The 17,975-nt window shown below is 39.6% G+C and overlaps 1 protein-coding gene across 1 annotated transcript in view; it reads left to right on the top strand.

The window, feature by feature from the left end:
- Positions 1-17,975, top strand: part of LOC111053840 (tyrosine-protein kinase receptor torso) — a 320,170-nt gene that overhangs the window by 109,761 nt on the left and 192,434 nt on the right. The window contains exons 4-5 of the mRNA XM_039421048.1: positions 1,006-1,135; positions 15,592-15,687. Coding sequence (XP_039276982.1) covers positions 1,006-1,135; positions 15,592-15,687 — 226 coding nt within the window. The remainder of the gene's footprint in view (positions 1-1,005; positions 1,136-15,591; positions 15,688-17,975) is intronic.

Here is a 17,975-nt window from a genome sequence, read left to right as displayed (position 1 = left end):
CAAACATTTAAACATTAAGAGAAATTCCAAACCGTCTACTTGAATCTTAGACATCACTTCGCTCGGTCAAAAATATTTTTAGTTTGTTAAATGTATATTGATAATTTAGTTTTTTAATTGTAATTCAACTGCGTATTTGAAAAATGAATATTCCTGCCAAATCTCATCGAATTCCATCAACACGTTTAGTCGTAATCGCATTACATACAGACATACAAAAGAATATCAGAGTTAAAACATAGACCTCACTGAGGTCTGAGACCTTGCGGTCAATAACATTATAGTATACCTTTAAATTAAAAGAATAAATTGAATTGAATGACTCGTTTTTGACAATCACACAATAACACTTATCTTATTCTATGAAATTTTGATTACAAAATTCTAAGAGGGAATAAAGGTAAATAAAGGTAATGTTTCCGTGGTCTAGTGGATAGAGTGCTTGCGTAGCAGCATAGAGATCCCGGGTTCGAACCCCTCTCATTACCAAAAGTTTTTTAATCAGATCACTCCCGTGTTATCGGATGGGCACGTTAAACTGTCGGTCCCGGCTGAAGTATGACAGTCGTAAGGCCCATTGACGGCTTAAATTATATATTCAGGCGGTGGAACATTCCCGAAAGGGAACTCCCCACCAACAAAAGCCATACGAATTTATTTATTATTAAGGTAATGTTGTGGTAGATCCATATTTTTATTGAATTGAAGGTTGTTACAGCCACTCATTTATCAAAATGATGTCTCAATAATGGCGTATTGTGACATTAATTTGTGAGGAGCTGTTCTCGTTTCTTCTGATTCTATCACGTCATTGGATGTGAAAGCTTCAAGTTTTTTCTGTGAACGATGGTGCTCTAACAACCATCTTTCAAGTATTTTACCTTCTATTATTTTCCCTATTAGTGATTGTGACAACCTTGTTTTACCTTCAATAGAGTAGAAACATTTTGCTTTCAGGAACGTTCTTCTGTTCAACTTTTACTCATATTATTTAATTTGTTCTAGACTAAGGATCGAGTTATAACAATATCACATCTTTCACCCGTAGAGACATATAATGTGAGGGTAACATCGGTGATGGGAGAAGGTCAATTAGGTCGACCTGTCACTTCGCCTGATCTTTCAACTCTTTCTGGTAAGAATTTCTCTAGAAAAGTCTACTCAAGCTTTCATACGTTTACGCAATTGCATATTGGAATGTATCTCTTCAATGCATGCACGACTTCATGTTTTGCATGAAGGCTTACCAGTGAGCCCACGGGCTGGACTATTTTATGCTCATGAACTATTCCACTTAATTCGAAATCAAGAACTTGTAGTTGCTCTATGAGAATCAAAATTTAAGATGGGCAGCTGAGAATTATATGTCGGCGCCTGAAAAACATACAGTTTGTGTGCATGATAACTTACGAAACACAGATCATTAGTCTGCTGGATAAGGCCCGCCGCAAAGTTAGCCCACGCTAAGAGCTTGTTCACATGACAGTGATTTACGCTCGGTTGTCGCTCGATCGGCGAATCGCTCGGTTTGCCAGCCTCGTAGACATGACAGCGATTCAGGAGCGGTTTGCGCTCGGTTATAATAAATAATTACTACAACATCTAGCAAATGCTCAAACTATTTTTTTGATGAGCATCAGCAAAAGGTTTTGCTCACGTTTATTCATAGAAAGTGAAGCAAATGCTCCATATTTTAGAAGTATAAGCAAATGCTCAACTTTATTCATATGGCCCAATGTGTTTCCCTATACCTGGCAACCGCTCGGTTGGTCAACCGCGCGATAACCGAGCGTAAATCGCTGTCATGTGAACAGGCTCTAATCCAAGAAAAGCAACCTACGCCTTGGGATGTTTCGTAAACCATTGCTATAGAATTATTCATAATCAATCAGCTGACAAGTGGATTATTCATTGCATGTATTATTAATTATCATTACACAGATGTCTCGAGAAGCCTAGCAATGGTTTACAAAACATCCCACGGCGTGGGTTGCTTTTCGTGGATTATCGTAGGTCTACTTTGCGGCGGGCCACTTTGTGCTGAAAATTTGTAGTGGATTGAGAAAGTAAACGTGGAACAAACCCAAAAACACATAAATTTACAATAACTCGAGGTTCACGTTATAATGGCAGTGTTTAATCAACATTATTGTTGCTATCCTTGTCTGTCATTCGACAAAGCAGATAGCGCTATCCTTTTCTAGTTTTGCAACTTAGCCAGATTGTTTTTTACAATGTAGAATTATCATTAATTGATTACAAAACCAGGTTTCATGACACCACATCTGTCCTTAACTTCCACATCAGTTTAGCTGAAGATGTGGCAGGTGTTGTCATGTTCTCATTAAACCTGGTTCTGTAATGTAAGTAGATATAAAAGGGCGACTCTGGCACACAAGTGTGCCAGAGTCGCCCTTTACCTCAAGGTCATCCAGGTCAACCACCCCCAACCTCAAGGTCATCCAGGTCAACCAACCCCAACCTCAAGGTCATCCAGGTCAACCACACCCACCTCAAGGTCATCCAGGTCATTCACCTTAACCTCAAGGTCATCCAGGTCAACCACCTTAACCTCAAGGTCACACAGGTCAACCACCTTAACCTCAAGGTCATCCAGGTCAACCACCTTAACCTCAGGGTCATCCAGGTCAACCACACCCACCTCAAGGTAATCCAGGTCAACCACACCCACCTCAAGGTCATCTAGATCAACCACAACCACCTCAAGGTCATCCAGGTCAACCACACCCACCTCAAGGTCATCCAGGTTAACCACCTTAACCTCAAGGTCATCCAGGTCAACCACCCTAACCTCAAGGTCTCAAAAAAAAAAATAATAAAAAAAAAATTGAAAAAAAAAATTAAAAAAAAAAGAAAAAAAATTAAAAAAAAAATTTAAAAAAAATGAATAAAAAAAAATTAAAAGAAAAAAAAAAATTAAAAAAAAAATTGAAAAAAAAAATTTAACCTGGACACCAGCACTGGAGCTGGCACACATTGGGTGTGCTATGTGAAGAAGGATGATGAGTCTCACTACTTTGATGGATTTGGCAACCTGAGACCGCCACAGGAGTTTATCAACTATATGCACAAAGGACTGGAGCCAGCATCGAGGATTGAGTACAACTATGATCAGAAGCAGGAAGATCTTTACTCACACATCTGTGGGCATTTGTGTTTACAATTTTTGATTGATGAAAATAAATAAATAATGATTCACTATCTCTCTTGTACATTATTTCCATCCCTATAAATAATGAGTGTAGGCTGATTGCTACTCATTGTGCAACTGTATGTTGAGCAGGCAACAACATGATGCTGTGTTTTGGAGGTAGGACATCAATACTAAAGAGTGACTTTTATCCACCACTTGATGTGAGCAGTGGTGAATGGGAAATTGGTCTGATTAGCTTTACAAGTTGCAACTCAATACCTAATATTGAGGAAGGTTTCAATAATGTACTACATTTTTATGCAAGTAATAGAATTTCTAAGAAGGGTGTTACTAGTGCAGAGATAACACATGATGAGCTACGGAGTATGGCTAAAGCAAGATTTGAAGAGTATTGGAGCGAGGTGCTTAAACATCAGAAGCATAAACCTGGCAAGTCTGATGATGATGATAAGGATGGTACAGTATTGCCTAAAAGGACTAAAAGGAGAATGCCAGCTACTACTGTTGACAAGGAGGATTTGGTTCTGCATCAGGTATCATTACCAACAGGTAGCTTTGAATTTTCTACAATTACTGACTTGCTTGCACAAAGGCTGTCGGAAAATGATGTTGATTTCCAGGTGACTGTAGATCCATCAACCTTAAAGTGTATAGTTTTGAGCAGTGCCAAGCTGGATTTACGACCACAAGATTCAATAGGGAAACTGTTGGGTTTTACCAATACCCAGTTCATAGAGCCCAACACATCTACTAGAAGTGATAATACTGTACAAATCAGTCGGCCTAATGTGATACGCATCACCTGCAACATTGTGACTGGATCTTACTCTAATGGAATTACAGATCACGTGATCTATGAGTTTTACCCAAACGTTGATCCAGGGTATAAAATGGTGGTGACTGTGTAGAATGTAATCTATTTACCTATAGACATCAAGCAGATTGGTAGCATTACACTGCAAGTAGTCGATGAGTACGGTCGTCTTATAAATAATAGAGGCGAGGAAATAAATATTGCTTTACATTTGAGACAACGCAAGTGAAATGGTGTTGTTATTTGAAAAGTGGAATCAAGGATTGGATATGGAGGCTGCAGTCCATCCTCCTCCTTCTTCTTCTCTCCATCAGCATCATCATCCTCCTTCGCCTATAAAAGAAGATAAAAGGAAAGAAAGATCCATTCAGCATTCAACCTTGACAAGGTTAACATCTAGGAGCATCAAGTATTTGCAAGAACGAGGCTGTCAGATACGAGTAGAATAGGAAGATGGGAGTTTTGGATGTGACACAGAATGGACCGTCATCGGACAACAGTATCATTGGGTTTGAGTACCATTCTCATGCACCCTATACTGTAAGCTATAATGACAATGACGAGATATGGATTCCAATTCAACAGCAAGATGTTTACACACTGCCATTGGAGAGCTATCTACATTTGGAGTATACTGTGACTGGAGCTGCCAACGCTGCTGTGGCCGGAACTCCATGTGTCTCTGGATTCTTCAGCAATGTGTTTTCAGAGATACGCTATGAAATCAATGGTGTGGAGGTGGATGGTATATGCAATCCTGGAGTTACCAGCCTAATGAAGAATGCTGTTACATTTGAATGTGATGAGTGGACCAAGATGGAAGGAGCTGGCTACAAGTTTAGTTCAACCACTGGATTCGCCGATTTTGCTGCCAATGGAGCCGACACTACAATCATGGATGTGCCTTTGAGATATCTGCTAGGCTTTGCCGAAGACTATAGACAGATTTTACTCAATGTGAAACAAGAGCTGGTGTTGAGGGTCAGCCCCAACTTTCACAACTGTGTGAATGTTGCTGCTACCAATGTAGCAATCACAAAGCTTTTGTGGAGAATGCCTTATGTGGAAGTGCTTCATGCTCTCCTGCGATTTTCAAGTACCAGTTGCTGACATCATTGTACATTGTTGCAAGGTCGTGGTTGAACTTGCTGGATGACATCAGACATTGCCTGATGTGGAAAATGTTGTATGTATCCAGTCCATGCTCCCTGGATGCTAGAAAGTCTTCACTCCTATACTTTGGATCCAGTGAATAGGCTCCAAGAGCCAGCATGAGGCAGAGCATGACTTGAATGTTGGTAGCATGCATGTTGAATGCAGAGTGATGAGAACTGGAACAATGCAAAACAATATTGTATTAGTATGGTATGCAGTATTCAACTCTATATATATCAACGGATGTGGGGGATGAAGGCAGTGAATCAGTATCAATATCTAGGATCGTGGGTCGGGTGTGTGGGTGGGTCGGGGATGGAGGTTCGTAGGTGTTTATGTTCTAGGGATGATGGTCCAGAGCTGTATGGTGGGGTGGGGTGGGGTGGGGATGGGGGAATGTGAATGGGGGTCTAGGATCTACTTTGTGATTATATGGTTTTTAGGTTAGGATGAATTACAACCATGTGAATGGAGGTCTAGGATCTACTTTATGATTATACGTTTTTTAGGTTAGGATGGATTACAACCACCAACTCAAAGAACCTAATTCACAATTAAACTCTTAACTTGTATGTATTGGAACCTAATTCATAATTACACTAGTCATTTTTGAATATGTCATTTACTCTATGTATTGGAACCTAATTCATAATTGAACTTGTCATTTTCGAATTTAAGTCATTTTAGAATTTAATTGTCAGTCTCAAACTACTTCAAAATTCTACTCTTTTGGGCTTAATTGTTGAATCATGAATATAATATAAATATATATAGAACTATAAAATGTACTGGTACTTACTCTTGATGTTGATAAAGATGGAAGTAATCCAAAACCAATATGCCGAAATCACACACACACACGTACTGGTTGTACACACACGTACTGACGGCACGACTGCCAAAGACACAATGTCCCACTCCTTGCAGAACAACTCCTTTTATACCCCAGTTCAGGATCCGGAGGGAATTTTTTTCCCCTTTTTCCCCTTTTTTCCCATTTATTTCCGATTTTATGTGTTTTTAATTTTTTTTTCTTTTAATTTTTTTTTTTTAATTTTTTTTAATTTTTTTTTCTTTTTTTTTCAATTTTTTTTTTAATTTTTTTTCAATTTTTTTTTTAATTTTTTTTAATTTTTTTTTTAAATTTTTTTTTAAATTTTTTTTTGATTTTTTTCTTTTGAGACCTTGAGGTTAGGGTGGTTGACCTGGATGACCTTGAGGTTAAGGTGGTTATTCTGGATGACCTTGAGGTGGGTGTGGTTGACCTGGATGACCTTGAGGTGGGTGTGGTTGATCTAGATGACCTTGAGGTGGGTGTGGTTGACCTGGATGACCTTGAGGTGGGTGTGGTTGACCTGGATGACCCTGAGGTTAAGGTGGTTGACCTGGATGACCTTGAGGTTAAGGTGGTTGACCTGGATGTCCTTGAGGTTAAGGTGGTTGACCTGGATGACCTTGAGGTTAAGGTGGTTGACCTGGATGACCTTGAGGTGGGTGTGGTTGACCTGGATGACCTTGAGGTTGGGGTGGTTGACCTGGATGACCTTGAGGTTGGGGGTGGTTGACCTGGATGACCTTGAGGTTGGGGGTGGTTGACCTGGATGACCTTGAGGTAAAGAGTGACTCTGGCACACAAGTGTCGCCCTTTTAAATCTACTAATGTAAATTGATATCCAACAATTGATTTTCTCACAATTGAAATTGACACTCTAAAATTAACTTCATGATTACTGAGGTCTGAGTCTCATCTACAATGTTCCAAATAAATATATCTAATCAATTAATATATCACAAAGAAAATACTTGACAATATTATTATCAATATTCCATCCTGATATAAACATTATTATATTAATCCTCTTGAATCCTCTACAAAAATACGTTCAACAAAAGATTATTCTCAAATAAAGACCAATCCCCTGATAAAATAGGTATACTCATACTCGCTTAGGGAACGCGACTAGGTGTCACCCCGAGAACTTGACACCCCGTCAACCTGTTCCCATTTAAAACCGGTTCTGAGGTGACAGGTTGACGTGAGCCATCCCCGTCAACCTGTCTCCTTTCTAAGAAGGTGACAAATTGTCGGGGAGACACTCGGACACGAGGGTGCGAGGTATCAGGTAGTCGTTTACGGTCATGACAAGTTGGCACATTCGGTCCAGTAGGTGACAAGTTGTAGGGGTGATTACTTGACGGCAATGGTATATTTTTACGAGGGTACAGTTTGTCGTCTACGGATTCGACAACCTTTCACCTCGACTTCACACCACAAGAAATGATAATTTTCAATGAACATACTTATAAAATCTGTTTGAACAGTATATGTGAGTGAAGAAGACATAGACACTACTTGAAGATTCTTATTGGCCTTCTTATGGTATCATTGCTGTCTGAGCACAAGTGTGTATTAATAATTTTTCATCCTGATATTAATTACCAGACTTCATGTAATACCTCAGTTGATAACCAGACTGATAGCATCTATCATAATCATTGATGGATGAAAATTTAAATGTCCTAGCATTGGGCGATGTGTCTGATGGGAAAATATAACTGAACAAAATTTGTTAAGAATTGTGTTCTACATCTGATTCAGTCATCAAAAGGACTTATTATTCTACTTTTTTCAGTTTTCAACCAACTCGAAAGAAATTGTCGCACAATTAGCAAAAAACGGCAAATATCTCCCAAACCGTATGTTTGACGGAAAATGTTACTGAACAAAAAGTGCTTAGAATTCATTTCTACATCATAACCAGTAGTAAAATTGCTTGACCTCTCCTCCCCACGCTGCGGGGTGTAAGTTGTGCCAACTGGGTGCCCTGTAGGTGACAAGTTGTCTGGGTGACACCTTGATGCAAGCATGCAAGGTGTCAGGTGTTCGTGAACAGGTACAGGAGACAAGTAGTCGGGGTGACAACTTGATGGAAATGGTATATTTCTACGAGGGTACAGGTTGTCGCCAATGGAAAAAATTTAATGGTCGCAATATCGAAATATGATGAACAAATTTGATAAAGCTGGTAATGTGAATATTGGAACAACACCCCAATGATTGCTATTTCCACCAAGAATATTTTCGCTGTACATGGTAAAGTGTAAAAGTGTCAGGGGCAGTAGCTGCGAACACGAACTCGGGACTTCAACTTAGCAAATGATCATCGACCTCCTGTCACCTGAACTACAATTATACAAAAATTGAATTCAACAAGACCTCTTCTCTAAAATGCCAGCTCCACGATGGAGATTGGCAATCATCAATGCAATCTGGATTCTACCGACTGCAGCTCGGAACAGGGATGTTGAACCACTCTCTCGGGTCTTTTCCTTCTTCCAGGCCGGCGTCTTCCTTCAATCTTGCCCTCTATGATCAACTGCAGGAATTTATATTTTCATTACGCATCACATGTCCAAAATACTGAAACTTCTGGCCCTTAATACAGTGAACAACCTCTACTGCCGTCCCAATTCGTTTCAATGCCTCAAAATTCCTCACTCTTTCTGTTCATGAAATACGAAGAATGCGCAGATACAACAGTAGATAGATGCCAGACTCCTCCTTCTCCTCAAGGTCATCCAGGTCAACCACCCTAACCTCAAGGTCATCCAGGTCAACCACCCTAACCTCAAGGTCATCTAGGTCAACCAAACCTAACCTCAAGGTCATCCAGGTCAACCACCCCTAACCTCAAGGTCATCCAGGTCAACCACCCCTAACCTCAAGGACATCCAGGTCAACCACCCCTAACCTCAAGGTCATCCAGGTCAACCACACCTAACCTCAAGGTCATCTAGGTCAACCAAACCTAACCTCAAGGTCATCTAGGTCAACCAAACCTAACCTCAAGTTCATCTAGGTCAACCAAACCTAATCTCAAGGTCATCTAGGTCAACCACACCTAACCCCAAGGCCATCCAGGTAAACCACACCTAACCTCAAAAAAAAAATAAAAAAATAAAAAAAAAATTAAAAAAAAAATTTAAAAAAAAAAAAAATTAAAAAAAATTAAAAAAAAAAAGGACAACCAAACCTAACCTCAAGGTCATCTAGGTCAACCAAACCTAACCTCAAGGTCATCTAGGTCAACCACACCTAACCCCAAGGCCATCCAGGTCAACCACACCTAACCTCAAAAAAAAAATAAAAAAAAAATTAAAAAAAAAATTAAAAAGAAAAAAGAATTAAAAAAAAAGAAATTAAAAAAAAACTAAAAAAATAAAATTTTAAAAAAAATTAAAAAAAAAACACATAATATCAGGAATAAATGGGAAAAAAGGGAAAAAAGGGAAAAAAATTCCCTCCGGATCCTGAACTGGGGTATGAAAGGAGTTGTTCTGCAAGTAGTGGGACATTGTGTCTTGTGCAGTCGTGCTGTCAGTACGTGTGTGTACCACCAGTATGTGTGTGTGTGTGATTTCGGTGTATTGGTTTTGGATTACTTTCATCTTTATCAACATCAAGAGTAAGTACCAGTGCATTTTATAGTTCTATATATATATTTATATTATATTCATGATTTAACAATTAAGTCCAAAAGAGTAGAATTTTGAAGTAGTTTGAGATTGACAATTAAATTCTAAAATGACTTAAATTCGTAAATGACAAGTTATCTACTATCACATTATAGTCTTCTTTATATTCTCCTTGAAAGAAGAAACAATGATTTGTAGTTAGAAAGTCGCTCATTCCATTCTTGTTGAATATTCCAGCGAAGTCCTGTGTTATGTCCAAGTCTAGTAGATAGAAGTGCTCCTTCCACAGCTGCTCCAATAGTCTCGGTAGCTCTTCCATCAATGTAGCAATTGGTACGTCTGCGAGCTCCACTTTGTAGGGTATACCCACTGGTTCCTGGTATTTTTGTTTCACCTCATTGTAATTATCTTTGCCAAGCACTTGTAGAATCTTTTGAGACATATCACTTCCACTGTCCAATAGGTAAGGCAGCTTTGCTTTGACTCCATGTTTAGCTGACACCATATTAGAGAATTTTCCTCTCAAATATAAGTTGAATGCACCACATATATCCTTTTTTAGAACAAAACGTCTCTTATCCATCTCCTCACAATCGTCCAAAGCACAGATTTTCACAAGCATTATATTGTCACAGAAAGGTTCTGTAATAGGCACAAGATTTGAGTCATCCTGCACCAACAGTTCTTCTCCAGCAGTGTAATCAATATTTCCAATGTCTGTCACAAGGTTGTCATTGCACAGGTTCTCTGTTAGCAGCCACAAACCAAACCGCTCATTGGTAGGCTTGATTTTATTACCACAGAGCGTAGGCACATTAAACACCTTAGAAGTATCCATGTTTACTGCACCGTTGACATTAACAAACTGAACGAATGCAGATCAATGCTGCGGTATTTATAGTAAGATAGTTGAGGGATGACGTCATACATACTTGTTGGAACAGGAAGTGGATGCTGATAAAGACTGGTGGCAATTGGTCATGTGACTGGGGAGGTGGAGTGGGGGTCGTTGAAACAGCCTTTGTTGAAAGCATAGCAAGGTGATTTCTTACCTATATGAAGAGTATCAAGGATAATATCAACAAGAGGGCAATGTGTCATTGCCCACCAGGACTTGCAATGAAATTCACTGTCATGTTTGATGATACTCGCATACTGCTAAAATCTTTCTTCAAGTTGGATAAGGGTAGAATGGCTGCTATTGTTAATCTTGAGAAGATACCCAACTGGAGGGATAAGGATGTGAAGATTGTGTTGAGTGTTCTCAATCAGGACCAATACTACAAGTATGATTTTATATGCGGACAACAATCTAAATGTCTACTGGGACTGGGTCAAAAGGAGATCAAATTTGCAGGATTTACAAAAATTGAGAGCACAGGACATGTGAAACAATTCAGGCTGGAGGATGGAACATCTGGTGATTCAGCTTTTGAGATTAGCATCTACAAGGCTGTACGCACACCTATGCCACTGCCATCTACTAGGGGATATGATGAAGTTGATGGACCATGCATTGTTCGTGAAAGGAATAAGCCATCAGTTGAGCATTATGTCACCAACAATGATTATAGCCGAGGAGAAAGACTTCTTCAGCTGTATATTCTGTTCAATACTGAAGATTAATTATATGTTTGTCAATAAATACTATGTGTAATGAGCCATTTGTTATTATTGATTATCCTACTTCCTCATATAGATAAGAAATTAGGTTGTTATGCTTTCAATGAAGATATCTATTGACATGTTGCAATAGGTTGACCAAGATGCAAAATATCAAAAGATATCCATTATGGTGTAATGGTATACAACCCTGTATACTTACCTTTTCAATTGGGACCCTACATCAATCTATACCCCTGAAGGTTTGAACCCAGGACCTACAGCATGGAAAGCGATGCCGCTAACCAATACACCATAATGGATATCTATTAACTAGCTTCAACTATATGCTATTTCAGTCTTGACCTAGAGGAAACATCTATATTGATGTGTAAGATTCTGAGCTACTATTATTATTATCTATGGGATGAGGTGTTGAACATTGAATTAATGAAACTCTCAATCAATGGTTAACACATAAAATGAGGTTTATTTCATACATGAGAGTTAGTTTTAGACAGTGGATCAGCCAATGAGGGTTTATTTCTTTATTATCATATTACAAATGGTAATACATTTGATATTAACTGATTGGTGTGATGAGGGCTACTGCCAAATTGAAACCGTCTTGGCCTCAGCTGGTGGGATGATTGGTGGCGGTGGTGGGCTGACTGGCGGCGATAGTGGGGCGACTGGTGACGATAGTGGGGCGACTGGTGGCGATAGTGGGGCGACTGGCGGCGATAGTGGGGCGACTGGTGGCGATAGTGGGACAACTGGCGGCGATAGTGGGACAACTGGTGGCGATGGTGGGGCGACTGGTGGCGGTTGGATGACTGGTTGTGGTTGGATGACTGGTGTTATGGATTGAGGTCTACTTCTGATGAGCAATCCATTGATGATAAGCAAACTCCATCCGCTGGAATTTCCTTCGAATTTCGATTCCTCATCCAGTAGGGTCATGCACGCTTGGTTGATGATGTCTGGAAGATTGATGATACTGAAGATGGTGTAGTTTAGAGTTTGCTCATCTGGAACAATGCAAAACAATATTGTATTAGTATGGTATGCAGTATTCAACTCTATATATATATATATATATATATATATATATATATACCTTCAACAGATGTGAGGATGAAGGTGGTGAATTGGTATCAATATCTAGGATTGTGGGTTGAGGATGGAGGTTCGTAGGTGTTTATGTTCTAGAGGATGATGGTCCGGAGCTGTATGGGGGGTGGGGGAATGTGAATGGGGGTCTAGGATCTACTTTGTGATTATACGTTTTTTAGGTTAGGTTGAATTACAACCACCAACTCAAAGAACATAATTCATAATTAAACTCTTAACTTGTAGGTATTGGAACCTAATTCATAATTACACTAGTCATTTTTGACTATGTCATTTACTCTATGTATTGGAACCTAATTCATAATTAAACTTGTCATTTTCGAATTTAAGTCATTTTAGAATTTAATTGTCAGTCTCAAACTACTTCAAAATTCTACTCTTTTGGACTTAATTGTTAAATCATGAATATAATATAAATATATATATAGAACTATAAAATGCACTGGTACTTACTCTTGATGTTGATAAAGATGAAAGTAATCCAAAACCAATACACCGAAATCACACACACATGTACTGGTGGTACACACACGTACTGACGGCACGACTGCACAAGACACAATGTCCCACTCCTTGCAGAACAACTCCTTTTATACCCCAGTTCAGGATCCGGAGGGAATTTTTTTCCCTTTTTTTCCCATTTATTCCCGATTTTATGTGTTTTTAATTTTTTTTTTTTTGAGGTTAGGTGTGGTTGACCTGGATGGCCTTGGGGTTAGGTGTGGTTGACCTAGATGACCTTGAGGTTAGGTTTGGTTGACCTAGATGACCTTGAGGTTAGGTTTGGTTAACTTTTTTTTTTTTAATTTTTTTTTTCTTTTTTTTAATTTTTTTTTGAGGTTAGGTGTGGTTGACCTGGATTGCCTTGGGGTTAGGTGTGGTTGACCTAGATGACCTTGAGGTTAGGTTGGTTGAACTAGATGACCTTGAGGTTAGGTTGGTTAACTTTTTTTTTTTTAATTTTTTTTTCTTTTTTTTAATTTTTTTTTGAGGTTAGGTGTGGTTGACCTGGATGGCCTTGGGGTTAGGTGTGGTTGACCTAGATGACCTTGAGGTTAGGTTTGGTTGAACTAGATGACCTTGAGGTTAGGTTTGGTTAACTTTTTTTTTTTTTAATTTTTTTTTCTTTTTTTTAATTTTTTTTTTGAGGTTAGGTGTGGTTGACCTGGATTGCCTTGGGGTTAGGTGTGGTTGACCTAGATGACCTTGAGGTTAGGTTTGGTTGACCTAGATGACCTTGAGGTTAGGTTTGGTTGACCTAGATGACCTTGAGGTTAAGGTGGTTGACCTGGATGACCTTGAGGTTAGGTTGGTTGACCTAGATGACCTTGAGGTTAGGTGTGGTTGACCTGGATGACCTTGAGGTTAGGGTTGGTTGAACTGGATGACCTTAAGGTTAGGGGTGGTTGACCTGGATGACCTTGAGGTTAGGGTGGTTGACCTGGATGACCTGAGGTTAGGTTTGGTTGACCTAGATGACCTTGAGGTTAGGTTTGGTTGACCTAGATTACCTTGAGGTTAGGTGTGGTTGACCTGGATGACCTTGAGGTTAGGGTTGGTTGAACTGGATGACCTTAAGGTTAGGGGTGGTTGACCTGGATGACCTTGAGGTTAGGGGTGGTTGACCTGGATGACCTTGAGGTTAGGTTTGGTTGACCTGAATGACCTTGAGGTTAGGGTGGTTGACCTGGATGACTTTGAGGTTAGGGGTGGTTGACCTGAATGACCTTGAGGTTAGGGTGATTGACCTGGATGACCTTGAGGAGAAGGAGGAGTCTGGCACACTTGTGTGCCAGACTCCTCCTTTTGTATCTACTTACAACCACAGTTGAATTGCCTGCAGTTTTTCCTCCATTGCCTTCGTTAATGTCGTTGTGCCCATACAACAATACTGAAATGATGTAGCACTTCAACAAACAGATGCTAGTTTTTAGAGCAAGGTTCTGATTGCATACTACCCCTCTCATTCTGGAAAATGCTGCCCTTGCCTGTTCAATCCTACTCCTTACTTCCTGGTCAAAATTACATTTCTCATTGACACAACATCCTAGATATTTAGAGCTTCGTACTCGCTCCACCAACTTACCAGTAATTCTCACTGTTGCCTCAACACGTTCTCTGCTATCAACCATGAACTTTGTTTTGCGTACATTCATACACAATCCATACTTATTTCTGACTGTATTCACATGGTTCAACAGCACTTGGAAATCGTCTTCACTACCAGCTTCTGAGTATGAATTGAATAATGCTGGTGACAACACACAGCCTCTACCTCTTTTGACAACTCCTTATACCATCGGTTATTTGCTGTCTGGCTCCAGTAAAGATTGGCAATAATAATTCTGACATCTCAATTGTCCAACCCCATTTGCTTTTAGATCTCCAGCATTTTTGGAGTGCATTCTGGCGAATGCACTATGGCTTTGTTTACGTAGGTGGTGGCTGTACTCTGTCAAATGTCTTCTCATAATCTATGAAGCGTAAATAAACATCCTTGTTCATATCTTGGCATCTCTGTACTAGGACTTGCATTACAAACAAGGCATCCCTTGTGCTTAATCCCCCTCTGAAACCAAATTGAGTGTCAGTCATTACTTCTTCACTATTTCAGGAAGAGCTTGAGTATATGACTCATCAAACCGATTGTTCGATATTCCTCACATCGCCTGGCATTTGGCTTCTTTGGGATTGGAATGAAGGTTGACTTGAGCCAGTCGTCTGGAATCTTCCCGATCTGGTAGATTTTATTGAATAACAAGACTAGATTATCGATATCTCTGTCACTCAGGGTCCTCAGCATTTCGTCAGGCCCTGGAGCTTACCGACCTTTATTGAGGACAACTCTGATTACCTCCTCTCGAAGTATAAAAGATCCTGTGTCTGCCTCATTAACTCCATGATTTATGACCCTTTGAAGCCTTCGCACATAAACGTCCCATATCATCAACTGTTCAGTAGTAGTGGCAAATGTTTTGTGTAACAATATAGTGCAATATGCTGAATAGCGCATAAAATAATTGATATTCTTGTTGTGCGATTTCAAGAACTGATTATTTCGCAGAGAGACGATTAAAAACTCCGTAATATATTTTACATGCCAACAAATCCTCTGAGTTGAATACCAGCGGAATATGAATCTCTGGAGAATATATTTTTGTTTGCTGTTGAGTGTTGATACAAACTTTTCTAAAATTGAAGTTGCATTCAATAGGTGCTTTTCGTTTGTTTTTAGACGAGAAAATAAAACCAGTGGAATATGCGAACGTGATTAAGCAGAACGTGAACGAGAATGGCTTGAGCACCCTTATCAAGTGGGATCCTTCACCAGGTAAAATCTCTCTTCACTCTCTCTCTCTCTCTTTTTTTACATTCCTATCACTTCATTGACAATGGAATGTTTTCATTAGTTCGAAATTCATAAAGAATGCATTCCTTTGTAATCGAATTGTACTGATTTCAGCTCCGTGGAAATCAAACCTATTGAAATCAAGTGATTATAATTTTAGAAGCTCTCTTTTCCTTGTTCAAATCGTTTATTGCCTATCGATATTAATTAAGTTTCAATAGTTGAGAATCAGGATACATGTTGATTATGGTAGAAGATCGTAACCGCAGCGAAAAAAGAATTACCAGCTTCGGTTGCCAATGAAATTGTTTAAGTCATAAGTAGGCGAATGATTCACCAGCAGCTTCTTTTCAAAAACAAAGATTCTCTTCAGTACCCAGAGATTAACTGGGATAAATCAGAAGCATCAGGATAAGAGGATAAGAATAGTTCATATTTTCTATTAGAAATGGAATTGGAGTACATTTGTTTTTCTTTGGCTTGAGTAACCAAAGTCGAGTTATTTGAACCAATCAATCAAACTCTCTCTCATTTGCACCAACTGAAAACCAGCATAAATGAGTTTTCTATCAGCATAGGTTCTATATCCAGCCCGTCTCAGCTTTAACACGGATTTTCTTTCGTCTTTATGGTATGTAACGCATTTACGGTCAAACGCGTTGATAGAATTCGATGATATTTGGCAGGTATCTTTGTTAACTACGCTTCGATGTATACACAAGGTTTCTTTTGGAATTTTGCATTTTAAGGTTAATATGAAAGGAAAAGGAATTTCCTCCTTAGATGGAAAGATTATCACGGAACTAGATGAATTTTGTCATATATTGAATACAAATTCAAACGTGACTAATTTCTTTACATTTCAAATAAGTGAGTTTTTATCTTGAAGAAAACAAATAAAATCACGCTAGAATGCTACTGTTTTAATACTCAGTTAACTCCTGTGAATTAGGTTCTTTGAGTTGGTGGTTGTAATTCATCCTAACCTGAAAAACGTATAATCACAAAGTAGATCCTAGACCTCCATTCACATTCCCCCACCCCCATACAGCTCCGGACCATCATCCCCTAGAACATTCGATATAAACACCTATGAACCTCCATCCCTGACACACCCACACATCCGACCCATGATCCTAGATATTGATACTGATTCACCACCTTCATCCCCAACATCTGTTGATAGTGATGAAGGTATATATATATAGAGTTGAATACTGCATACCATACTTATACAATATTGTTTTGCATTGTTCCAGATGAGCAAACTCCAAACTACACCATCTTCAGTATCATCAATCTTCCAGACATCATCAACCAAGCATGCATGACCCTACTGGATGAGGAGTCGAAATTCGAAGGAAATTCCAGTGGATGGAGTTTGCTTATCATCGATGGATTGCTCATCAGAAGTAGACCTCAATCCACAACACCTGTCATCCAACCACCATCAGTCATCCAACCGCCACCAGTCGCCCCACCATCGCCACCAGTCGCCCCACCATCGCCACCAGTCGCCCCACCATCGCCACCAGTCGCCCCACTATCGCCACCAGTCGCCCCACTATCGCCACCAGTCGCCCCACTATCGCCGCCAGTCGCCCCACTATCGCCGCCAGTCGCCCCACTATCGCCACCAGTCGCCCCACTATCGCCACCAGTCGCCCCACTATCGCCACCAGTCGCCCCACCATCGCCACCAGTCGCCCCACCACTGCCGCAAATCATCCCACCAGCTGAGGCCAAGACGGTTTCAATTTGGCAGTAGCCCTCATCACACCAATCAGTTAATATAGAATGTATTACCATTTGTAATATGATAATAAAGAAATAAACCCTCATTGGCTGATCCACTGACTAAAACTAACTCTCATGTATGGAATAAACCTCATTTTGTGTGTTAACCATTGATTGAGAGTTTCATTAATTCAATGTTCAACACCTCATCCCATAGATAATAATAATAGTAGCTCAGAATCTTGCACATCAATATAGATGTTTCCTCTAGGTCAAGACTGAGATAGCATATAGTTGAAGCTAGTTAATAGATATCCATTATGGTGTAGTGGTTAGCGGCGTCGCTTTCCATGCTGTAGGTCCCAAGTTCAAATCTTCAGGGGTATAGATTGATGTAGGGTTCCAATTGTTAAGGTAAGTATACAGGGTTGTATACCATTACACCTTAATGGATATCTTTTGATATTTTGCATCTTGGTCAACCTGTTGCAACATGTCAATAGATATCTTCATTGAAAGCATAGCAACCTAAT

This window comes from Nilaparvata lugens, chromosome 2 (genome assembly GCF_014356525.2).
Source record: "Nilaparvata lugens isolate BPH chromosome 2, ASM1435652v1, whole genome shotgun sequence".
NCBI lineage: Eukaryota > Metazoa > Arthropoda > Insecta > Hemiptera > Delphacidae > Nilaparvata > Nilaparvata lugens.
The sequence above is the reverse complement of the archived record's forward strand: the minus strand, read 5'-3'. Positions and strand labels throughout refer to the sequence as shown.